At 52.6% G+C, this 25,737-nt stretch overlaps 1 protein-coding gene across 7 annotated transcripts in view; it reads right to left on the bottom strand.

Moving 5' to 3' along the window:
• PLXNB1 (plexin B1) overlaps window positions 1–25,737 on the bottom strand; it is an 83,483-nt gene that overhangs the window by 27,978 nt on the left and 29,768 nt on the right. For 5 of the 7 annotated variants that reach the window (XM_059715910.1, XM_059715909.1, XM_059715911.1 and 2 more), the window contains exons 3-5: window positions 2,094–2,276; window positions 771–899; window positions 414–514 (exon numbers count right to left, since the gene is read on the bottom strand). In XM_059715910.1, the coding sequence (XP_059571893.1) occupies window positions 414–514; window positions 771–899; window positions 2,094–2,276 (413 nt within the window). Of the gene's footprint in view, window positions 1–413; window positions 515–770; window positions 900–2,093; window positions 2,277–8,369; window positions 9,882–25,737 lie in introns of all 7 variants that reach the window. The other 2 variants (XM_059715907.1, XM_019498386.2) reach the window with 1 other exon arrangement.

Raw genomic sequence — 25,737 nt, 5'->3', positions numbered from 1 at the left:
TGAGCAAGAAGGGATAAGGAGTAGAGCGCAGGGCTGTGACTGGAACCCCATCAAGTTCCACAGGGAGAGAGAGGGACGCGTCAGGTGAGTGGGAATGGAACCGTGTTTGGTGGGAGCTGGAGTTCTCAGCCCCGTCGGAGCTGGGCCTGCCAGGCATGGAGAAGAGTGTCAAAGGCTGAAGGAGAAGAGGAGCAGCAGCAGTGGAGAGGAGATGGCTGATAGAAAAGGTTTCATGCTGTAGCAAGGAGGACACTTGTATCATACACCGCACCTCAAAACAGTCTGAATCCCTAGTGCCTAAGGCCTTATAAACACACCAAAGTACTGTGTCTTCCTGCAGTTTTCCAGCAAAGCTGACTGCAATAACAGGAGAGAACAAGGCTGAACAGCTGTTTTGTCACCAAAGATCTTACCGTCCTTGAAGAACACACCAGCCACAGTACGGATCTCGCAGTGCCAAACATGAGGCACAGCTCAAGTGCCGTGAACATTCAAAGAGGGGAACCCTTGCCACCTGCCAGAGAAAGAAAAATTACTTTAGGGCAACCTTAGCTCAGGATCAGCAGAGCCAGGCCTTCTGGTTTCTTCTGCTCTCTCAAAAGCACCCCCCTATGCTGATGCCCTCTGAACTTCCTCTCAACTCCCACAAGCGCTGGAGATGAAAAAAGGAAACAAATTTTCAGAAATGGTTGCCTAAATGGCCGGTCCCGTCCCAGCGCTTAGTGTTGGCTGCTGCCACCCTTTGCTGCAGGGGGTTCATTTGCTCTCACCATTGACTGGGTCATGACGTAGAGGTGCTGCTGTGCCTGGTCAAACAGCAGGTCTCCGCTCACAGCGCTGTTTAACTGGATGACTAGAGAGGCGTATATACTGGCATCACCCGTTGCACCGAGGTAGACCTGCAAGAGACAGGATCTGAGGAGACAGGCAGGAAAAAGGGAGATGCTACGAGTGACAGGGTGGGCGTGTGGGCAGCTCTCTGTCTGTTCTCCCCATTGCATTTTGTCATGACCTAGACAGCACACACGCTGTGGAAGAGGCTGCCGCTTTCCTGCAGAATGGTGCTGCCCTGTCAAAGGGGGTCCCAAAGCTCGACCAGTGCCCCTAGGTGCTTGAAAAGAAAATAAATAATGGGGAGCCAGCAGGAAGCCAGGGGAGTGGATGAACAGACAGGTGAGAGAGGCAAGGGTGCAGGCCTGCAGGTAGGCTGGGGCTGGTGGGCAGAGCAGGCAGAGATGAGGAGAAAACAGGCGGCAGAATTGGTAAGTGAATGCAAGGCCCGAAGAACGGGAGGGAGATCGGTGAACGGGATGAGCAGGTAAGAATTCCACCTCCCGGATAAAACTGTGACTTGACCTGTGCTGAGTCCACAAGACTCTTCAGAAGAGGCTGTGTCTGGTGGGGGCGGGGGTGGCACGAAGCCCAGTCAGGGACAAGCCAGCCCCTTGGCATGAGACTTGGAGATTATGGCTCTTGAAGGAGGAGCAAGAGGGAGCCAAGGCAGGGAATGAGTGGGGAAAGGCCTAGCACTGTCTGCAGAGCCAAGCAGAGCAGCCCCAGCGCTGGCTAAGGGAGGGCAGTAACTGGAAAAGGGTTTTGCACAAATCGCTTTGCTGGTTCCTAATGACAGCATGGCCGTTGTGGCAACGGGCCGCCAGGTGGGGCTGCCGTACTGCAAAAGTGGCATGCTCTTGGGGCATGAGAGTGCATCTCAGCCTGCTGCGATAACAGCCTGTGGGGTGGTGGGAGCATGACAGCTGGTCAGCACAGCTCATTTCCCTCTGCTTTGGGAATGGTGGTTGTCTGCATCCTTCCCAAGCCCCAGAGAGGTGCATCAGCCCGACTGTGTGCAGTTCATTGAAAGGGAAACTGAGGCACAGGGTGAAGCATTGTGCCTCCTGCAGAGACAGGGGAAAAGCTAACATCAAAATCCGAGTCCTGGCTCCTCCACGAGCACCGCAAATGCACCCTTCCTCCCACACAGAAGGAGAGGAGCCTTGCTGCAGGGAAGCTTCCCAGGCAGATGCCATCTTCCCTCTCCTGGACCTTCCCACAGCCCTATTCTCCCTTTGCTCGTCCCAGGCAGCTCCTACCTTGTGAAGTCGTCCTCGACTGTCCCCTAGGAAAGCGATGGTGTGGCCTTCCTCTGCATTCACAGCCACAGCAGTCAGGCGGGCCTCCGGCCTCTCCAGGATGGGTGCTGCTTCCAGAGGCAACCGGCTGGCCATGGGGCTGGGTGTGTGGTCTGAGCCACAGGGGTATGCATCCAGAGTGTCCTTCAGAGGAAAAGAAACAAGGACCTTTACATGCATTGACTGCTTGCTCTCCCTATCCCCTTCCACCCAGCCATGGCAGCATGTGCCCCAAACAAGCTGAGCCTGCAGATCCCTGAAAGCACATCAGTCTTGTCCCCACCCGTGACCTGACAGTCAGGCAGTGGCAGAGGAAGGCACCTTTCACTCAGAAGGGCCTGAAGCCCCCAAGTACTTCTGCTCTATTGCAGCAGAGACCAGGTCTGTTGTGCTCAGACCTGTGTCTTCACTACAGGCATCCCCCACTTCTGTCTTCAATTGTTTTGCATGGGCTTGGGCCTGTCTGATTCAAAGGAACTGTGCAATGCAGCGCAGGGAGGACGACCCCTTGTCTCACAGCCCCGAAGAAGGATCCTAACAGCTGTCATTGCCCAAGCAGGGTCAGGTAACTGCCTGAGAGATGGACCAAGGTGCTGGCTGCAGTCCGCCATGGACACTTCCACACAGTGCTGCGCAGCAGGAGCTGCCATGGCAGGAGAATTACATCACACCAAGTTGTCAAACGCATCAAATTTTGCCCTATGCTTCCCCTCAGCAGTGCCGCAGGGCAGAGTTAAGGGCAGTGCTGCAGGGCAGATGCATCACCAATAGATCCAGAGAGGTGCTCTTCCCCCTCTATTCGGTGTTGGTGAGGCCACAGCTGGAGTACTGTGCCTAGTTTTGGGCACTGCACTTCAAGAAGGATGTGGACAAGCTCGAAAGGGTGCAGAGAAGGGTCACCCACATGGTCAAGGGCCTGGGGGATGGGCCTTATGAGGAGAGACTTCGGGATGTGGGTTTGTTCAGTCCGAGTAAAAGAAGACTGAGGGGTGACTTGATGGCTGCCTACAAATATGTCACAGGAGAACACCAGGATCTAGGAGAGCAACTTTCAGAAAAGCCCCCCCTGGGAGGACATGGTCCAACAGACACAAACTAGTTGAGGAAAAGTTTTGGCTGGACATAAAGAAACACTCTTCCGTACGGTTAACCAGAACCTGGAACACACTTCCAGCAGAGGTGGTGCAGTCACCGTCCCTGGCAGTGTTCAAAAGGAGGCTGGATAAGCACCTCATTGAGCTCATTTGAGCCCGCTTACCTCCTGCCCATGGCAGGGGACCAGACCTGGTGATCTTACAGGTGCCTTCTGGTCCTTCTTTCTAGGAGTCTGTGCCTGTCTCCAAATGTGAGATACCCGATCCAACCACCAAATGCCCTCATGGCAACTACATGGGTGAAACTAAACAGCACCTATGCACCAGAATGAACTCTCACGTAATAAATACAGGATGGAGATGCACACACCATTCGGAGCACGTCTCAAAGAACAACCGCTCTCTCTCTGACCGCACTATCCTTGTGCTCAAGGGAAATCTACCCAACACCTTTACAAAACAACCTTGGAAACAAGAATCCATAAGCTGATGGGATACTAAGAACCAAGGGCTAAACACTGATATTGGTTTCATGGCACACTCTATTTTACTGGATTCCTGACGTCTTTCCACACAGGAAAAGAGAGAATGACCCTCCTCCTTTTGGAAAGGCCTTGATTTCCCAGTAAGCAGCTGCTTTTCTTCTGCTAGCTGTGAATCTGCTTCCCCTGGGCATTTCTCTCACTTCTTTCCACTGCTGTTTTTCACTATGCTGTGCCTGGCTCCTCCTGATCAGACCTGACAAAGAACGCCTTGCATTTGAAAGCTTCTCTAACTTTATCCCAACTACATAGCTGATCCAATAAAAGATATGGCCCTAAGAAAGTCTTGCTTCTCTCGTGTAACTGTTAGTAACTTAGGAAATTACAACCTAGTGTCTAGGTTGTAATGGAGTCTGGGTACAAGATTTCACTTAATGTCACCCCATGTGTGGTTTGAGGCGTCCGTGTTATTTCACAATTAAGCTCATTAGGAGCAAAGGGGAGACCAACAGAGATATTACATTTCTTGAGTGACCCGTTTTATTATTAACATTTAACTCCAAAACTAATTAAGCGATTGGCATGTAGGTTCTCAGAAATCAATCTGTTCTCACAGAACAAGTCTAACTGTGGAAAGGACCTACTGAGCACTTTCCAAACAAATACAGAGTTTAAGAACACCTGCTATGTGCAAAATGGAGCTCAGCCTTTAGAATAGCATCAAAACCAGCACTCCCCAGGCATTACCATCCTGTCTGCGTGGGATACTGGAGCAGCAGGAGCCCTGGTCACACACCACGGCGCGACTGTGTTAGGTGTTTGCAAACAGAACAAGATACCCTCTGCCCCAAAGCGTGGGCAACCTACACGCAGTGTAAGATTGGGCGAGATGGATGGACACAGACAGGCAGGGAAGTACCAGGGGACAAGGAGGCACTGATACGAAGTGGTCTGAGCACTTCAGTGCTCTCTCCTTGAATCTTGCCAAGTTCTTTGCCTCAATGAAATCTCATACCAATGAACTACACAGTCCAATTATGCAATACATGAGAAAGAACTTCCCATGACCTGGGAAGTTGTTTCTCACGTATTGCATAATTAGAACGTGACACCTGATTGCACTGCCAAACCCCTCTTGGACTAGGGAACAGAGGGGACAGGACTCCCACTCTGCCTTTCCTCGACACCAGGGGTCAGCACATGTGCCCAGCACAGCACGTGAGGCCATTTTGCTCGGCACACCACCACCAGCCTGGGCTCCAGGCAGCTGCTGCCAGCCACAAAGCCCGGGCTGCTCCCAGCAGGCGGCTGGGAAGCTGCAAGCCCTGCCGCAAGCAGACTGGGCTCCGTAGTTGGCAGCAGCTACCCAGAGCCCGGGCCGGCTGCAGCCAGGAGGCTGCAAACATCTGCTCCGGGCTCCGGCATCGGCTCCAGACTGGCAGGCGTATGTGAGCCTTGGAGCGGACGGTGGGGGAGGGGCCTGAGGCAGTGCAACCCCGGCCTCTTCCCCGCTGCCAGCGCAGAGCTGATGACTGGGCTCCGGAGACCAGTGCAGCTGTTTGTAACCAACCTGGGGCATCTGCAGTGGGCAGCGGGCAGGCTGCAAACAGTTGTGCTGGGCTCCACAGCTCCAGCATCAGCTCCATGCTGGTGGCAACTACACACGCACCTCAGAGCGGACAGCGGGAGGGCTGTGCTCCCCAGGGAAGCACAGGGGCTCTGGAGGGACCAGGGCACTGCTGGGCCAGACTCTGTCCAGTGGCCCAGGAGCCCGGCTCCATGCACCCGCGCATCTGGGTCTGTGCGTTGGTCTGCCGTGGCCTGGTTCTGTCCGTCTGTGCGCACACACGTGTCTGGTTCCGGATGTGTGTGCGTGCATGTGTCTGTTCTGGTTCTCTGCGTTTGTGCACGTGGTTCTCCGTGTGCGTGTGCCTGGTTCTCTCTCTCCTCTTTCTCTTATTTGTCTCTCTTTTCTCTCTCACTGCAACATGCTCAACAAAAAAGGAATACACAATAACAAAGGCAACATTTATGATTATTAGATATACTAATATGCAGTGTGTCCTGCCATGTACACCCCCCCTGCCCCAGCCTCATTTTGTTTTTCTGGCATGCCGGCACTCCAACACCTTCCAAGGTAGACATTGTGGTTTTCTCCGCACTTCGGCCAAAAACGTTGCCTACCCCTGCTCTATACTTACCGTTTTGGATCGTTTTATTATGTCCCTTCCATTTTCTCCTAAATATGCCCAAATTCTTTGACTCGCTTGTGCTTTTGCTGAAGGGGAGACCAGCAGACTTTGCACAGTCAAGGTTACTACTAAGATTTCACTGGGAAGCCGAATCTGCAGTACCCCAACCCCAAACCCACCTCTCCTTAGGAAGCCTGGAGGCTTTCCGAATGTTCCAGCAGCTTGCCGGGGACAAGAGGCTTTTCCCAGGACATGTACAGGAAACAGAATAAACAGCTGAACAGACAGCACTGAAATGTTTGAGAACTGTTTAATGTTTGTCCATCTCCTATATACTAAAAATAGAGCCCACTGCTAAGCAGGGAAATGGTTTCCAGCATAAACCCCATCCACAAGCTGGTTTGCAGGCAGGAAAAAAAATATAAACAAATTAGCATTATTCTTAAATAATGCATGAGCTGCCCTATTTCAACTGACAGAGCCTGAAACTGCCTCTGGACAAAATGTTCATTGACAGCCGCTTCCACTCACATGCTGAATGGAGCAGGCTGGAGCTGGCACAGACGCTTACATGCTGTTAGCTGCAATTGTAGTGACAACCGCTTCGTGGCAATCAATAGTGTACGACCAACTTTGCTAAAAAATCCTCAGGCCATTGGATACACTTGTTAAAAAGACCCCATGTCTTCTGCAGCACAATAGGCCCAAGTGATGCAGCAAGGAGCCGAGGATACTTTTCCAGGAGTTATGCGGCAGGGAACCCCTCCTTCCCCTCCCCTGTTCAGCCCAATCCAGACAGGATTCTGTGCTGTTTGTTTTACCCCCTTCCAAGCCAGGGGTTGGAGTCACTCATCTCCTGCTGCTGCTCCACATCTTCAGCCTGACAAGGGCACATAGAAAAAGGGCTGGATTTCAGGGGCAACTGAGGTGTGCGTGACTCCAGCCACTGCTCCTTTCCTTTGGCAGGTGGAACAGGAAGGCCAGGGGTCAAGGAGAGCGGGAAGGAGACCTTACAAGCTGGGTGAAGGGCTGGCCACAAACCAAGAGGTGCCTAGCTTCTCAGCTCCCAGTGTCTTCCACACCTCTTGCCGCCTCTGCCCCAGGCCTTCTCATCTGCCCCAGGTTCTCCAGTGGACGTCCTAAAGCCTCCCCAGTGACTGCAGTAATAGTCCATTTCCCAAAGTGGCTCCTGAGGCCTCCAGGATGCTACAGAGCCACCGCATGTCCATGACCTTTACTGATCACAAGTGGAAAGGGCTTCGGGTTTTAGCACCCTGGTGAAGCAAACGAGCTCCAGCTCCACAGCGTCCCTAACACCATGCTGGAGCACTTGCCAATACTGAGTAGAGGGGAAACCTCAACCATTTTCTGCAGCTGCTACGGGGCTCCTGGGTAGTCAACCACGCAAGAAGAGATGTTGTCCACTCCTGGTTAGCTAAACCCCCTAAAGCTAGAAGAAATCTGCTGATATCACAGGACAAAAGCACGTACGGATAGCCCTGTCCAAATCAGGGCTGAGCCCTCCTGGCCACCGACTCACTGGCCTCGTCCCTGCAGTGACTCTATCCCACTCCTCCCTTGCCATGGAAATCAAAGGGATGCCTAGAGCGGATCACGCACTTTTTTTAGGAGCTCAGAAAACGATGGACCATGGTGTCAGGACAACTTTTCTCCAAACAGAAAATTCTCCTGGATTAGCGACTATGACGTGGAAAGGGAGGACTGCTGCCAGAGACTGGTTTGCATTTAAATGATCTCTCTGTTCCCATTAGCCCAAATATGGAGCCAGTGTAACACGCGCGGCAGCCTCCCTGCCCGCCTCCAGGTGGAAGAAGCAGGCACTTCCTCGATCCGTCCGAGAGGCTAGAGGTGAGCGGAGATATCATGCAGCCTGCGATTCAAGATGTTTCAACCACCACTTTCAAGTGCCAAGGTTGCTGCTGGGCAGGCAGCAGGGCCCGGGGGCTGGCTCCTCCACGTGCATCCCACAGGCCAGCCTGCAACCCGGTTCTTTAGTCTGATGGGGGGAGGGGGAGCACTGGGCACCAGCCAGCAGCGGCAGGAAGGCCAGAAGGGCGATGTGCATTTGGAAAGCGTGGGCTGTTCCTCCACCCACGCTAGCAACAGTACGAGCTGCACACTGTGTGCAGGCTCCAGGCAGACACCAGCTCCTCTAGACCCTGGGGCTGGTGCCGGCACTCAGCCACAACAGGGCTCATTACACACTTCTGGAAAATGGGACTTACACTGGAAGGGCAGACAGACCCCCCGCAGAAGACAACCACTACACATCTCCCAAGAGTCACACATCAGACCCACATTCCCCGTCACGAGACCCTTACATGTCACCCTGAAAGAGAAGTAAAGTGCAGCTGCACTTGCTTTTAGGCCTGTTTATACTGTCAGAGCGGTATGAAGTCAACACGTTACAAAAAGGAATCGCCCAAGAAGCCCAGGACAGCCACTTACCGCTGGTAGCTGGACACAGTTGGAACTGACATCATATTCGATATAAGCCACTTCATCCCCCTCCTCTGACTTCCCATCCTTGGTGTAGCAGACATCCCGAGTCCAGGTGGTCAGGCGGTCCACCTCTTCCATGGTGTAGACACAGAGCGCAGACTCCTCGCTCAGTTTGCCTGACGAAGCCTGCCAGGCAGAGAAGGTGGCGAAAAGCACCTCTCCCCGGGTGCCGAGTCTCCCCTTGGCCAGGCTGCTGCCTGGCTGGGCAACGTAGGCAGCTTGCAGGAGGCTGTAAGTGTTCTCCGCACCCCGGCAGAGCAGTGGCAGCTCCACATAGGAGTAATAATGCGAGTCGTCCAGGCAGATCCGTGAAATGTAGGTCCTGTACTCCCGTGACTGCGACTTGAGGTCCCGGCGGTAAAACAGGAAGTAGACGCTGGTGCGGTAGGCAAAGGCCTTAATGAAATGGTGGTTATACTCCGAGAGCCGTCCCACGGCCAGCTTTGCTGTTTCCTCGTAGGAGAAGATGGAATGGGAGTCAACTCCAGGCACATCCCCGCCAGGAGCCCGGAGGTTTCGCGTGGTGATGGGAGGGATGCCCCCCCCGACTCCTCGGCTGGTGTAGCCTCGCCCCACAAACAGCAGGGGCACGTTGTCCTTTGAGTACCCCACCAGTCCCACCGTTGTGATATTTGGGTCATTGGCAGCCACATACTGCGTGTCTCCGGGGCTCTCTGGGCGAAAGAGAACCTGGTCGATGGAGGCGAGGCTCCTCTTCTCACAGATCCCCTGGTGCACACTGCCACAGACAATCAGCTCCCCTTGTGCTGCGTTCACCAGCAACAGCTTGTTGTGGTTGTCGGTGGAGTGCGCCTGTGGGCACTCCAGCTTTGCGACCGGGGGCAGGCAATCCTTGCTGTCTAAAACAGGTCCGATCTGAACCGTATTCTCCAAGGATAGGTCAGACATCAGCTGGAAAAGAAAGTTTGTGGCCCCCAAATACAGGGTCCCAGTCTCCGAGTCCATAGTCAGGTGCAGAAATTTGGTGGTGTTGTGTGAAAAGGTGACATACTGCAGTCCCCCCGGAACTGCTGCCCCCAGGAACCAGAGGACAGGAAGGAGGTTTCCCAGAGGCATGGTAACCGCTCTGCGAGGGAGAGAAAGCTGCTACCCTCCCGCACCAGGAAGGCAGGTTAGCACAGGTCAGTCTGCCAGCACAGCGGGCAGGGTCATGAGAAGAGGTGTGTGAGCTCGACTCAGGATAAATCAGGAGACCAAACAGCGAGAGAGGTGACAACGAGCGAGGAAATCTGCAGGAATACCAGAGGTAGGAAACCCATGAGAACGTCCATGGTGCTGTTTGCTTCCCAGGCCATCATGGTGACAAACTGAGCATATATGTTGCTAGCAGCGAAGCCAGAGTAGGACAGGTATTCCTGGGATTTTGTACCAGAGGTTACTTCACATGTCGGGAGAGCGTCTCATCTCCGCAGCAGACTCGGAGTTTGGCCCAGCTACCTAAGAGACAGGAAACTGAGAGTCACATCTCTTTCACAACGTAACCAAAGCACGGCTCTACCCAGCGCCAGCAATGCCCTCTCAAGTACACGGTGCTCTTTACACTCTGAAAACCAGTACCAAAACGTCAGGAGCCGGTTCAAATACAGCAGTGCCCTCCCACAGCGGAAGCACAGGCCACCTTTGCAGCACGGACAGGCAGGAGCCGTATTGTGCCACGGTCCCGGACCACACGGAGAGCGTGCGCTCGATCCGGATTGTGAACGTAACCTCGCCAGAGCGGGGGACACGTCTGTGCTGCGTGTGGCACCCAACGGGCACTGCTGGAAATCAGTAACAGAAAGGAAAATGAATGGCCTGTTGGGAAAAGACACAAGTGGCCTGCATCTACCCGCCAGGGCTGGCCTTTCCGTGGCGGGCAGACCCCAGCACAGGCCTGCCCTGCCCCACCGCTGTGCTCTCCGGCCCTCCTCCTGCGGCTCCCCGCTCTCCTGCGGTCTGCAACCCCACGGTAGCGTTTCAGATTTCAGACCGAGCCAGGCTCCCTCGCAGACAGTGCCGATCCTGCCTTGCCGGCTCGGGCTTGCACCGAGCAGAGCCCAGCGGCTGCAGAACCGACACGCACCCTCCCGCTCCCAGAAACAGACATACTGGCTCCATTCACAACGTGCCGCAAAACCTCTGCAGGGAGAAAGGCTGCGTCGCCGCGCTAGTCCAATAAAGGAGAACAAAACAAGCCAGGCCTCCCTCTTATTGACCAATTCACAGGCTGACACCACCCTGAATTCATTGCTATGGCAACCATCCACTGGGGTGAAAGGTGGTGGCTGGCTCAGTTGTGGAAGCAGAAGGGGGGGCGCAGAGACGAGGCAGACCTCATTTCCCCGCCGCCCTCTGGAGTATCCCAGGAGGATCCTTCCTCCCACCTCCGATTAATCTTACTCCCGGTAACGTTTTGTTGCCATGACAAGCGCACGGGGCCGGCCAGCCCTCCACCCTGCCTCCTGGGCCGGGGGCAGTCTGCCCAGGCCCGAGCATCCCGCCAGGGTCCGACTCCCTGCGCCCCTTCTTCACTGCAGCCTTTGGAAACAAAGGCTCCAGCTGCTCGTCAGCTCCATGGCTGCCGGTGGCATCGCAGCGCTGACCTGACCGCCGGGCCTCCTGAAGGGCGGGCACAGGCCATAACCCAATGCTCCCAACTTGGTCTTAAATCCTCTACGGCCTAAGCACAGAAAGATGACGCGTTATTTGTCGGCAGTGCTGCCAGCCCCCGAGCAGGAGCTCCCCTCCTCGCGCTCCTGAGCAGCCTTGCCCAGGCAGCTGCTGAGCCAGTACGGTGGGCAGGAGCGGGCAGAGGGGATGGCCGCGATAACCGGGCCTAGGGGAGGGGACTGGCATCCTCATCGCGAAGAGAAGAGCGTCCGCCTCCTCAGAGCCTGGGAGCTAGTCGGTCCCTGGCAGAGCCAGGGTCTCTCCGTGGCTGTACCACCACCTCCACAAGCTATTCTCTTCCTCCGCACCATCTGCTTTCCTCTCCGTCCTCCCGAACTCCCAGGTGAGGACTGCTGGGAAACCCGCGTAACTGGGTCTCAGGTGAGGGCTCTGGAACATCGCTTTTGAGAGGCGCAAGCTATCCCGAACACGGCACTAACCACAGCCACCCGGAGGCTCCCAGTCCCGCCCCCGCGCGAAGAAAAAAGAGGGCAGGCACCGGTCTGTGCGAGCCGCGGAGCGGGATTTCATTCTGGTGCCAGAAGGGGTGGGGGCTGGCTGCCCCGTGGCACCAGGGGTTTTCCCCCCACTCCAGGAGCCAGGCCTGGGCAGCCGCAGCTACCTGGAAAGTGCCCCCGGGGCTGGCAGAGCCTGGAGCTCGCAGCGCCCCGCTGAGAAGGGCTGCAGCGCCCACTCCAGCAATTCTGCTCCCCCTGGGTGAGACTCTGGCGTTTTGTGCATTTTGCAGGGAGGTTTGGCAATACTTTCCTCACAGTCTCCCGGAGCTTGTTATTGAGATCTTGCAGAGCTCCAAGGGCTGCCCCCGCTCAGGGAGCATCACCCAGAGGCAGAGCAGTGGGAAACGAGTTCGCGTTGCTCTGAGAAACCACTGCCCTGGACTGCTGCAGGACCCTGCCGACTGCTTTCCAACTCTGACTGTGGCCTCTCCCAGGTGGCTCCTGAGCACATGCAATAACCACCACCAAGAGATGCCGGCTCTACCCGGGTCTTCAGCACCGTCCTGGCACTTCACCAGTCCTCTCTACCTATCGACTTCCCCACGTGCAGAGCAGAGATGACCCCGTTGTGAGAATCGATTCTGCAGTGCTCGGGTCGAGGAAGGTGCTGCAGATACGATCGCTGCTGAACAGAGGGCTTTGTGCAGCTCTGAAAGCACGCCACTCTCTGCTTGCTGTAGGTAACTAAGCAGCACCGCCGAGACACGCACGCACACACACTGATGCAACCTGGCGCCCTGCCCATCAGCGCACACACGCATCGATTCACATCACACCAGTACTAGCTTTGTCTAGGCTACACACAGAGGCTTTGTGTGCAGTGGATAACGGACAGTTAGAATTTTCTGCTCCCAAAACTCACTGCAGTTTTTCACCCCCCATCTGTTTAAAGCCTCATAAATAAAAACAGCAGTAAAGAAAATCTGAGCATGCCTGGGAACTGAGAACACTGAAATAGAAGCCATTTGACCAGAAGCTCTGCTCTCAGAGCAAAACTGACCCCATAAATGCAGGCAGAGAGCACAGGATGTGCAGAACTCACATTCTCCAGCAACAGCCAAGGGCAAGACTCAAACTTCCAGCACACAAGTGGTGCTTGGGTTCAATGACATCTGTACATCATCTGGACTGGTTCTGATGTACACCTTCCTGCAAATGAGGGCTGGAGCAGAACCCCGGTCCTTCCATACGCCTGCAACGTACTGCCCTTGGTGCCTCCTCGGTCCCATCCACACTGAAGATGCAACTGTTGCTGACAACCGTGTGCCAGACTCATGAGTGACGAAGTGACAGCAGTTTGGGGAGAGTCAGAGCTACAGGAGACAGGGTACATCTTATTTCCAGAGAGGCAAGTACTCACAGGGTGTGGGGCACATCTGCTTCCCGGGAGAGAAGGCAGATTTTATTTCTAGAAGAACAGGAGTCATGGGACATGCAACACTTCTTTTCCCCCAAGGGGCAGGAGATTAATGAAGGATGTGGGTGCTTTTGTTTCCAGGAGGATAGTGATTATGAATTGTGTTACATTTTAGGATTTTTTTTCCTGAGGTGACAGTATCCAGAAGGTGCAGGTCCTTTTATTTTGGGGGAGGGAGGAATGGGACTGAATTACTAGACTGTGGAACACACCTTGTTTCCTGAGGACACTTTCAAGGGAGCCCTCTTAGGAGAAGAGGGTATTTTTTGCAGGCACCACCCATTTAAGGGATGCAGGGCAGTTTGGGTTTGGTGGGGGACAGTATTCAAGTCTTTTAAAAGTTGCTGTTGGCCTGGTGATGGCTCTGGATTTTTGCCTCAGCATCTATGCTGGAAACGCAGCATCATGGACACAGCTATAGCAGCAACAGAGTGCTTTGCATCTCATTCCTGGGTGAAGCAAAATCTGCGGGCCTGGCAGAAGCACTTCTCAGATGAAAGACCGCGTCTGCATGAGGAAGGCTCTACTCCAGCTAACCCGACAACACTCTTGATGTAGACAAGGCTCGAGTATCCCACAGGCCCAGGATGAGCTGGGCTCTGCTAGGGGAATACAAGCTCCCGCAATGCTCTTGTCACTCAGAACTCTCTCTCTCTCACCCTGCACTGCAGCATATGATTAGATGAGAGTAGCTGTGTGCGCAGCTTGTTTACAGTTTGAAACGCCTTTGCTCCAACCACGGGCTAAACAAAACTTTGCTTTAAGGGGGCTGTTAGTCACATGTCGCAGAAATGCAGGTGCCTGGAGTCCAGCTGCTGCTGCTGCAGGGAGCCAAACCTATGGGGTCTTTAGGGTAGTATGCCCAGGTCTCAGGAGAGCAACAGGTAAGGACAGGCAGAACAGGCAGGACGCCTGAGCTGGCAGCACGCAGGAACTGGAAAGCAGAGCCAGCCCCATAAACCACAGGGCCTAGGCTGTGCTTCATCTATAATTATGCTTGGGAAACCAGCCTTGTACTCTAAACACGTCTCATGCTCTGCTCTAGTCAAAGTCCTGGAACATCATGAAACCTGAGGTGAGGTTCCTGGTGAGAGCGAAGTTTAAAGCAGCTCTCCACTGCAAGATCTCCCACGTAAATACTTCCAACTGCAGTTAGAGAAAGCATTGGTTGGTGAGGAGAAGCATGCCATGAGATGACAGATGAGAGACATCTAGAACAATGCATGTTCTGCAAAGGGCTCCATATCATCTCCTGAATGGTGCACATATATTGAATATAGTGCTCTTAACTACACTGTTGTAAGTAGGCGAGTCTGTGGTTCTGGTGTAAATGAACATGCCTCCCACTTGCACGTCACTGCGACTACAGGTGCTAACCTAGACACTTGTTTATACTTTATCACTTAAAAAAAAAAAAAAGCAGTGGAGTTTGATTCAATTTCTCAAGCTATTTAGATATTCCTCAGCTATTCCTCAATCAGGGTTGATTTCTTTTCAAGTACAGTAAAGGGTAAGACTGTTTTTCCCTATATCCGTGTCTTTGGTTAAGTTCATCATAAACCTTCAGGGATGGGAAAGGAAGAAGACATATTTAAACACGACTATACAGTACTGTAAATTGTGATGAACAAAGGACTCCAACTGTGCTTGACCCCATAAGCCCATTGATAGCAAAAGACACAGCTTTTACTAACTGACAGAAAACCAAAATTATAACTAAAGTCACTCTTCAGGTAACTGCCACAGTTTAAAGATTTTTTTTTTTTTTTAAAGTCAGATTTTTTAATCAATTCTAGTCAACAAGAAAACACACGGGCTGTAATTCTGCACGTTTCCCTTCTCTGATGCAGAGTACTGAAATGACACTTCTGGGCTTCATTTGGTTAATCCAGACTGCAGCAGAAGGGACAGAGGATTAATCATTTGTGTCAGGAAACCCTGATCTGCTGTCATAGAGCAGATGAAATTTGATGAGAAAGCAAGGGTGCCACTTGGTTTTCTTGCAGTTTCCAAGTCACAGCTCCCTTCTGCAGCACCGCTCTCATCCCACCGGATCTCAGGTGACACGGCTGCTGGGAGAACCTCTCCCATCTTCCACAAGGTCGCACGCAGCCCGCTGCCAATTCCACCCCCGGCAAAGGTCTATCATTATGGTGACCTGTACAGATCATTCCAATCCTCAGATTAATCTTCCTAACCACTGCATCATACTCTCTCAAACGCAATGAGCAGATTAAGCTGCAGCTTCCTGGCTAGATGCCATGGTCATAAAGCCAACAGATTTCTACAGGGAGGCAAATGCCCCAGCCATGGGCACCCTCAGCTTTCTGACCAGCTTCAGCAGCATTAGTGAAAGCCCTGGCATGCTGAAGCCAGCACAGAGCAGGTGCAGCACACACATTTCTAAGTTCCCTTCATACCTGGAGCAATTCTTGGGCTCCGACACACTCTGTCCTCCTAGCCACTGGGGAGAACAGGGCTGATCTCAGTGCTGTTTTTGTCTCGGTCCTTCATGCTCCCCAGCAGGACCTGTCCCATCTCCCAACTGACCAGGAGCCCTCCACACATCTCCTGAGCATTAGAACAAACCTTTCTGATGCCTGGTGCCAGGCCCAGCTCCCACCTGATCCCTCAGATGGCAGCTTTGTTCCAGCTGTGTCAGCTCTAGGATGCAAAGCTGCACAAGATGAAACAACACTGGTCTTTGTAGAGGGGTGTCATAGAGAAAGCACCAGAATCTGAGTTCTCACACAGCATCTTGGTCAGAGATACAGGCCAACGGTTTTATCTTATCAAGGTACAGTCACCACCTGAGCTGCAGTCATGACAACACGTGATAAAATCCTGAAGACAAGTGCCAAAGCCAAGGCATGGAGGTCCCTGCACTCTAGAGAGACTGCAGCTCTCATACTTGGACCAGAACTCTAGCAGTTTTCTTCTAGCAGGGCATTTTTTTCTAATAGGGAGAGGACAGTATTTTTTAATTCCTTGATCACTGCTGCATCTCTCCGTAGCACATTTATTCTGGCGAATATTGCTGGGGAGAATACAATACAAGGATGGAAAGCATTTTGTGCAATGTCAGCTGGACACCAGCCAGGGTCTTGATGATGACCCATCCTCTGTATCTAGTTTTTCAATGCCACTAAGAGAGAGCTTTAGTTCCAGGTTTACATGGAGGCTGACCTGGTAGAATTTCCTTGAGGAGAACAAAACCTTCAAAGTCGATGCATTACAGGGGAACTTTCCTCAGACCTCAGGAGGAGGAAATTGGTACTGCTACTTTAAAAGCAGTGAGATTTGGGGAAAAAGCCCCCTTCTGTGTTGTGGGAGGGCTGAAGAAGAGCCAATAGCTGCAACAGAGGAGGACAATGGCAGCAGAGCAGGGGCTGAAGCAGGACTTGCCAAAGCTGGGTATTAAGGTGGTTGGCAGAAGAAACAGTAGAATGAATTTGGAGCGATGTAACTCAAATAAATGACATGCCTGTGCTGCAGGTGTTAAGAGTGAGCTGAGCTGCAGTCCTTCCCATTAGCAAGCTTCCATCAGGCTCTGGCTTGGGCTGATGTCAATACAGACTATAGACTGTGCAGGCTGCCCGTCTTTGGGGGACCCTGTGGTACAGCAATAAGCTTCCAGCAGAGACTGCTGATAAGTCATGTCATAAAGGCTGCAGCTTCTGGAAAACATTACAAGTTTACAGAGCTGCTCAGTTAAGCTTTTACATTACTTCTGTATTTGATGATAACTTAATTTTCCAAAACGGCTTTCACACCAGTTGCCAAACTGCTCCGTTTGGACCAGATGCTTTGGAAGGGTCACTGCTGCCTGTCTTCCCCCTCTCTGCTCAGGCTCCCGCAGTACTGATGGAAAGGTGAAAGATCTGCCTCAGGAGCAGAATGGCAAGACTCAGGGCTGAAGCCCTGAGAACAGACTGGTCCAGAAACAGTTTGGACAGCAGCTGACCTTTTCAGTGCAATTGCTTTTTCCCCCAGAGGCTGTCCATCTCTTTGGCAGCATGCCTCTACACAGTGCTCCTCAATGGCTCCCACACACAGATTAGATACGCTCCTAGATGCCAGAGACAGGAGCCCAGCCCTGCTTCATAAGGCACAGCTCTGAGAAAGGAGAGCTAAAGAGGCCTAAAGGAACATTAAGCCACCTTTAGCCACCTGCACCCCAAGAGGGAGACCCTCGGGGCATCTCCAAGTAGTAGACAGGGATTTCCTGAGAGAGTGGCTCCCTGTCACATGCTTTCTGGCAGGGTAGATTCAGCCTGCCCCCGCCCCGCAGAACCAGGCAAGCTGGACTTCTGTTTCTTTTGAACCATCAGAATGAGGGACAGCATCCAGCCCCAGATCCCCATGTCGGGACAGTCAGGCTTCATCCCTGCAGCCAGAGCACTCTGCACTGACTGCACTTTTGCAGAAGCAGCTGGATTAGTGCTTAGCTAGGAGACATCAAGAAGACACTAGAACAACACAGGGAGCAGTTTACAAGCTGGTACTGGCCCTGCTATGCTGCAACAGGGGGGGAAATCCACTCAGAAAGAGTGCAGGCCAGCAGTACAAGTCACAGAAAGCAGATACCCAAGTGCCTAAGTGCCAGCTGCCAAGATGCAAACCAGCAATGTTATGGATTGCATCCGGCTTTTAGTAGACCCCGCACGCTATGCAAATAATGCCGAGCCTCCGGAGTTCCAAGACCTACTTTCATAGTTTCATAGCAGTTTGGGGTCCGAAGGGACCTAAATAGATCAACTAGTCTGACCCCCCGCCACTGGCCGGAGCACACGCTGGGATCACACGACCCCAGACAGGTGTTCATCCAACCTCTTTTTGAATTTACCCAAGGTAGGAGCGAGGACCACTTCCCTAGGAAGTTGGTTCCAGATCCTAGCCACGCTAACAGTGAAATAGTGCCTCCTAATCTCTAACCTGAACCTGTTCTCCAGCAGCTTCTGGCCATTGTTCCTGGTCACCCCAGGTGCTGCTGGGGGGAATAGGGCCCTCCCTATTTGCTGCTGATCTCCCCTAATGAGTTTGTAGGCAGCCACCAAATCCCCCCTCAGCCTCCGCTTGCTGAGGCTGAACAGGTTCAGGTCCCTCAGCCTCTCCTCGTACGGCCTGTCCTACTGACCTCCAACCAAGCGGGCGGCCCTCCTCTGAATTTATAAGGTGCAAGTGCTGTCTTACAAAGAATTTATACTGCAAGAGCTGTCTTGCAAAGAAAGATTTCCTGAGTGGACAGGGATGAACTTCCCCCTCTGAAGCTAGTTCCTTGAGTTCAAGTGATAATTAAACTTCCCTGCCTTCACTTAGCGTCCTGGGAAAGCACTCTCTTCTTGGCTTAGTAGCAGCTGATGTTTGCGGACAGTGTCAGCAGCTCTGCCTAGAGCCAGTACAACACACTGTTTGGCCATAACATGCTACAACTAGATCAGCATTTATTCCCACTCCCCACACTTGCCCAGGGATAGCACAGAGACCTGAAATTCCAGTAGCTGTCACAATTCACTACCTGCTCATTTTAAGATCACGTTACGTTCTAGGAATGTGGTGTATCACTATTCTACCATATTGTATTATACACATATAGAGCTAAAGCTACTTCACCTAGCACCATGCTTTTTGGAAGAGTGTGCAGCTTTGGGGGCACAGATCAGGCAGTACAATGTTCAAATACCAACCTCTGTATGTTGTAGAGCTGTTTTCATGGCACATTTTGGGCACAGAAGACAGGGTAGAGCTGCACCTTATAAATTAACCAATGAAAGCTGCAGAAACTATAATGCATTTTAGGGGTATCACTAGAATGCCAGTGAATGTCTGGATCAAACTAAGTCCCATGAAATCCCACTGTTCCCTCAGCTCTTGCAAGCCAGCCACATTTTCACGCTGCTGTCAGGAATCATGGATGAAACAGCACTGAGCACTGTGCTGATGTGCATTAATGCCAACAGACTGATCTGCACATGCTGGCAGTCATGCTGGTAGATGGATGCAGATGACTTGGGAGACAACCCTGGCAGTGTCACAGCAATGATGGCAGAGGAGAAGGAGGATGAAATGAAGCAGTTACTCATGCACAAGCTTTCCTTGGAGCAGTTTCTCTCCACTACCTCAGTGCTCAGCTGGGCAATGGCTGACAGGACAGGAGTGGTACACTGCACACCCAGCAGTGGCAGCAGGATTTCAAGATGTGGGAAGCTCCTTCCCTAGGAGCCTGTGCAGTCACGCTGGAGCTGCAGCAGCTGAAATACAGCATGAATGATGCCCTTTGGCATACAGCAACAAGTAGCCGCTCCTCTGTGGAGTCCTACTGTCTGACTGGCGCTGACTAGGGGACAACAGGTGGGTGTTGTCAGAGGGGTGGCAGCTGCCCCAGGCCACAATGCATGGCAATGGGTGGGAGATTACTGGCGGATCTGCATGACTAGGGGCAGTACCTCTCCATGGTACTGCAGGGCCTGGGGGAGCATCTGGACTCCTACCAACATGAACATGGGAGGTCTGGGTAGGGCCGTGGTGCCAGGACAGCCAGAACCTTGGCTCTGCTCACTGCAGTGAGAAATGGCACTTCTGTCCCTGTGACCACTGTGGACATCAAATCTGTTGCAATTCCTGCTGTCATTGTGGGAGATAGCCTGTCCAACTTAAGCAGCCTTCCCCTGGATACTGGCACAGGATAAGGGGACTATTTACCTCCACCTTGCAGAGCCACCAAGTCTGAACATGGAGGTTCCCTGATGACAAGGCTAGATGCTTGTGAGCAAGAGCTGCCCTGTATAATAGGTGCCTACTGCATTTTTTCACTGATAAGAAGAAACAGAGGCGGAGCCTTTTTGAACAGACAGAGGGCACATCCACACACATGCAGGCACGTGTGCTTTCAGCGGCTCAAATAAGAGTGGCACAAATTTGTGCCGGGGATTTTTGCCTCAGCACACATGCCTGAACACGCACTTTGGTGTGGGGCAAGTTGTGCCACGTGAGGCATACCGACCCTGCCCAGTTCCTCCTGGATCTGCAGCCAGGGGCAGCTGGAGGCTGGAGCCAGCACCTGTGCAGGCCCCAGCAGTATAAAAAGCTCCCCTGGCAAGCGGCTCAGAGCTACTTGCTCTCAGGAGCTTGTGGCACCCCAAAGGCTGAGTCTGTACTCCACCCTCATCCTATGAGCCACTGGGGACCTCAGCTGGTGGCTCCTCCATGGAGCCATCGCCACAGGCATATATGTGGCAAGCTTCATAGATACCCCAGTCTCCTGACCCTTCTGTGGGCAGAGGGAGACCCTGGCACACGTGACCCTCGAGTGCGCCAGGCTGCAACCCCTCCACCTCCAGAACCTCCTCCTGAGGTTCTGGCTGAATTTCACCCCCCGCTTTTTGTTTCTGGTCACCCCATCTGCAGCCCCACAAAGTCCCGGGACCTCCTGGTCAACCTCCGGCTGGCCCGGGCCAAGTGGGCCCTGTACTTGTCCAGGAAGGAGGCTCTGGCCGGGAAAGTGCCCAGAGACTGCGGGGCTGCTTTCCTCTCACTTGTCCATGCACGTTTCTCTGGGCAGAGCATCAGTAGGCAGCGTCCACCGGCTCCTTGGATGCCTTTGAGGTGCGGCCTGGGGGGCTCTGCTCGGTGTCCCCCTGAAGCGCACTCATTTTCACATTTTGACCCTCTGACCCACGCAACACTCCTATCCTGTTTTTTCCATTAGCTGTCCCAAGAATTTCGTTGTACCACTCGCTCATTAGCCCCACACAGGGTTATTAGTTAGCCAGGTGGGCCTTAGGGCCCACAGTATGAGTGTTACAAATAGGCAAGAGCTTCTGGGGCCTGGCCTATTGGTATCTGGGGACACTAGCCCCTTGTGCCAGCTGGACTGCTGAAGCAGCCCTAACCTAGAGGTCCCTGCACCCTCTACCCACTGCAGCAGTCTGGCAGTGGAGGCTGCGGCCTGGCTATAATCTCTCAGTGTGGTGGCCTGCTTTGAACTGTCAAAGCATGTCCTCCTGCCTCCGAATGGCCAGGAGGTCAGCCACCTCATTTGCCCTCCAGCTGGGTCCCAGGTGCCAGCCCCAAGCAGGCTCCTCTGCCTGGGTTCTGCCACTTGCCTCACTAGCAGGAATCTTGGTGGTCCCTATTTAAAAACTGCAAATTCTCCGATTAAAAAAATTCCAAATTCACTCTTTAAAATACCCCCAAATCCATGTGCTTCTACCAGCGCCAGGGGCTGTATGTCGGGGGGGGGGAGGGGGAGGGGGAGAGCAGGGGGGCCACGGCCGCAACATGCGGGCATGTGGCACACCCCACCCCCCAAACCCCACACCCCGTTAACCTGTGCCCAGGTCCCGGTCATGCCTCAGCCTTGCCCCACTGCTGCTTACCCCAGCATGCTAAGGGTGCATGTCCCACGTGCTGGGGCAGCAGAAGCACTATAGAAACGCTCTGGCCAGACACCAGAGTCTCTCTCTGGAGGACCCATCTCCGGGTTGCCTCAGGGCATGGTCCCAGACTGTGTCTTGCCCTGCTTTTTTCCTTTTTTTTTTTGGTACCTATCAAATTGGAGCCTGTGCTGCAAATACACAGTGCAGGAAACATTTTTTTTGCTCCCAGTGTGCCTCTTGCAGCATCTCAAATTGCTTTGAGATGCTGCAAAAGGCACGTGTGAGCTTGTCTGGACGTGCCCAGAGGGGCTAACTCCAGCATATTATGCTAACATCTAGCACATTAACCCCTTGGGACTGGGGACAAGGTTGAGCTCTTACTCTGAAGACAGGTGATAAGCCATGAAAAAATGTGTGCAAGTACAAATTTGGCTATGCTTTATGCAAGGATGTCATGGAATTTTTCAACCAACCTGTAAAATAAGTGACCGAATACATAAACAAGAACAGTTGCTGCTGTGCTATAAGGACAGCAGAGCAGCACTGTGGCAGACATGTCCAGAGCGCTGAGTGCTCTCATTTGTGCTGCCTGTCCCAGGTACGTGCGCTGGAGGTTGGGACAGTCTTTCCTGTCTGGGGTTCAGGCCAGGCCAGGGAGGAACCTGGCACCTGCAGCTAGGGTAGGGAAGGTAGGAGTGACCCATGTCTCAGGCCATAGCAGTACTCAGTCCTCTGTGTTCACAGGAGTGGGGCACTTCCAGTACAGCATGCTCCAGGGGTTGCAAGACACAGCAAGGTTGAGGGTGGCCGTGGACAGTGTCACTGTAGTGTGCAGCCTCTGCATCAGTGGCACACATTTCCATTTCTTTGACAACGCATGCCCTGAACAGCCACAAGACCACTACTTCTCTGTGGAGTCACAGTAAAAAGAAATCCTCCCTTCACAATTCAGCATTCTTCAGTCTCTGTCAGGATGCCACTACAATGTCACTAAACAAGACCTCTTGTTCTCCATCTCCTTTTCTCCTGAAAGTTTGCCAGGTGCTCAGTAACTCCCATCTTGTGGGAAGCACCATGCCAGATGCCAGGGTGGCAAAGAACTGGCATGAGTTGGCCAGGTCTGGAATTGCCTACATGCTTCTGCAGGCTATGCTTATGTTGAGGAAGGTTACCCCAAGGTGAATCCAGGAGCCAGAGAAAAGGATCTCATGCTAAAAGGCCACTGGTAATCAAAGAAGCATATTGGAAGAGAGTGCCCTCAAGATTGAAGGAGCGGTAGAGAACCACTTCCAAAAGAGGAAGACCTGAGAAAGTTGCACTGAAAGCACACTGCCTTGTCTTTGCTCTTTTCTAACTCCTGCAGGTCACCACAAAGCACACTGCACAGACTGCTACAGCAATGGGTTTGAACCCACACTGTTAGTGTAGAGGATCTAATTAAAAAGGTCCGTGAACATCTTATCATTACTGTGTATTACAAAATATATCTAGTCTCATGTTGGCCATTTCTGTTATAAAATATAAGGCCTGGGCACTATCAGGCTGCAAGCCAAAGTAATTTTCCTATTGCTTTTTTTTTTGCTTTTACTGCAGTTCACATGCCTGCCCTGCAGTGTATTTGGCTTCCCAGCTCCCATGGCCACCAGTGCAGGCAGGGGGAGGGATGGCACGTGGTACTTGACCAGGAGGGGCTAAAAACCAAACCAGCAGTACAGGAAATGGAATGTGGCGAGGAAGAAGGACCTGCACATGGGTGCAAGGCAGCTTGTTCCAAAACACTCAAGTTACTCCAAATAACCTCTAAGCACAGACAACCCTTCAGACTCCAACGATTCCCCCGATTTTACTCCACAGGGACACTGTTCTCTAAAAATCAGTGGTTTTCAACCTTTATTCATTTGTAGACCCCTAAACACTTTCAAACAGGGGTGCAGACCCCTATGAATTGTAAGCCTGGGTATTCACATACTTTTGATTGATCATTAGTCATCTTTCATGGGCACCTTAGACAGTCTCTGGGCCACCAGGGGTCTGTGGACCACACGTTGAAAACAACTGGTCTAAATCTTTGCCTTTGTTACTCAGGTGAGGTTTCTGGGGGGTTTTCTTGTTGCATTTTTTAAGACATTAGTATATCATCTAAATAGACATAGGTAGATGGGGATCTTATTATGGTCCTACAGTGCTAACAACAGCATCACACACAGTACACTCACACCTCTGACCCGGCAGATGCCCAGCTGCACGCGGCAACCATCCAGACAACTGAAATAGCACTCCCTTGGGCTCCCCTCTCTCAGAAAGACAAAAGAACTACATTTGCTGTGGGCAGGGAGCCAGAGGAGACGAGCAAACCTATGAGGAGGGACAAAAACAACAGCTGCAAGCGCTTTGGGCACTGGTCATTTCATTCCTGTGGAAGTGCAAGGCTGCAGCTTGCCTCCATCAGGGCAGGTGAACTTGGAGCAGCTGGACCAAGCCAAGAGTACAAAAGCTCTCTATTTGCACTAGAGCAGGAGTTTGAGACTGGGATGCTATGTGGCAAACTGAGCAAACAGCTCCTGTCTCAAGAGCTTTTCTCCTTAATGCCTCAGAGGAAAAGTGAAGCCCCCTCAGGAAGCAGGGACTGCATGAGGTAGTGAAGCGAGAGCAGTAGCAGCCAGGCCTGCATGGCTGTTACAGCAGATGGGACACAGATACTACCTAGTGTCACAAGGAGTTCTCCCTCTCCCCCCCTCCCAAGGGCTCTCTAGCCATCCAGCTAATTCAGTTTCATTTACAAAAGGCAGGGCAGAGTGGCACCTTGGAGACAAAATGATTCAGAGAGGCATAAGCCTTTGTAGACAGTCACTCATGCCTCTCTGAACCAGTTAGTCTCTAAGGCAGAAGACAGGGTAGACATTGCACTTTACAGACTAACCACAGTAGGCAGATACAGCACAAACGTCTGTGGGATGAAGTTCACTTCACTGGATGATCTCAGCACCTCTGGTTAGTCTAGAAGGTGCAGATCTACCTTTTTACTTGACTTCAGAGTGACATGGCTAACTACATCTCTCCAGTCACTAACATCCCACCCTGCCTTGCCTTCTGCCTCTCCATTTCATTTACCTGAGCAGTTCCTTGCTTACGTGACAGGCAGTGTTGGGAGCCTGTGGAGGGGCAGAGGGAGGACAGGAAAGGTTTGCTTGGGGCAGACAGGATGGTGGGGCACTTTAAACACAAAAGCAAACAAACCTGTCATGGATGAATAAGCTGAGGCCTGTGGTCATCCCAACTGCTCTGTTTGTGTACTGACCTCCTTTCCCACACCCTTCCTGTATCTTCAAGGGAGGGACTGTCTTCCTCCATGCCTGGAAAAAGCCAAGCGAACCTTGGGCACTGCTATGATATAAAAAAAGTCTTAAAAAGAAGTGATACAAAGGTGGGCTGGACAGCACTTTGAAGAGAGGGATATAAATTGACAAAATAAGCTGTGATTAATCGAATAATGTCAGACTGGCTGGCAGCACTTGAGTGAGGCTGGCTGGAGTAAATATTTGTAGGCCCTAGTGAGAAACACTACTCAAATTCAAACCAAACCCGAGAGAGAAAGAGATCATAAGGGCCCCAGACTAGATTTAAACAAGAAGATGACTTTGAGAGACACTCTTGACCTGGTGACGAAGAGGGAGCTGGGAACCAGAATCACAGAAGTCGGGTCAGAAGGGACCTTGTAGATCTTCAAGTCCGACCCCCTGCCTGGGCAGGAGGGAAACTGGGCTCAACTGACCCCAGCCAGGTAGGCATCAAGCCGCTTCTTAAAGCCTCCCAGGGTAGGAGCCAGCACCACTTCCCTTGGAAGTTGGTTCCAGATCCTAGCCGCCCTGACAGCGAAGTAGTTCCTACGGATGTCTAATCTGAACCTACTCTCCAACAACTCGTGGCCGTTATTCCTTGTTATCCCGGGGGGCGCTCGGGGAAACAAGGTCTCCCCCAAACCCTTCTGGTCCCCCCTAGTGAGTTTATAGATGGTCACAAGGTCCCCCCTCAGCCTTCTCTTGTGGAGGTTGAACAGGTTCAGGTCCTGTAGCCTCTCACTGTAGGGTCTGCCCTGCTGTCCCCGGATCATGCGGGTGGCCTCCTCTGGACCCTCTCCATGCTGTCCACATCTCTCCTGAAGTGGGGTGCCCAGAACTGGACACAGTACTCCAGCTGTGCCCTGACCAGTGTCGCATAGAGGGGGAGGATCACCTCCTTGGCCCTACTCGAGATGCACCTGTGGATGCACGATAGGGTCCGGTTAGCCCTGCCAACCGTGACCTCGCATTGTCGGCCCATGTTCATCTTGG

This window comes from Alligator mississippiensis, chromosome 12 (genome assembly GCF_030867095.1).
Source record: "Alligator mississippiensis isolate rAllMis1 chromosome 12, rAllMis1, whole genome shotgun sequence".
Lineage (NCBI taxonomy): Eukaryota > Metazoa > Chordata > Crocodylia > Alligatoridae > Alligator > Alligator mississippiensis.
This window is presented reverse-complemented; position numbering and strand designations above follow the sequence as displayed.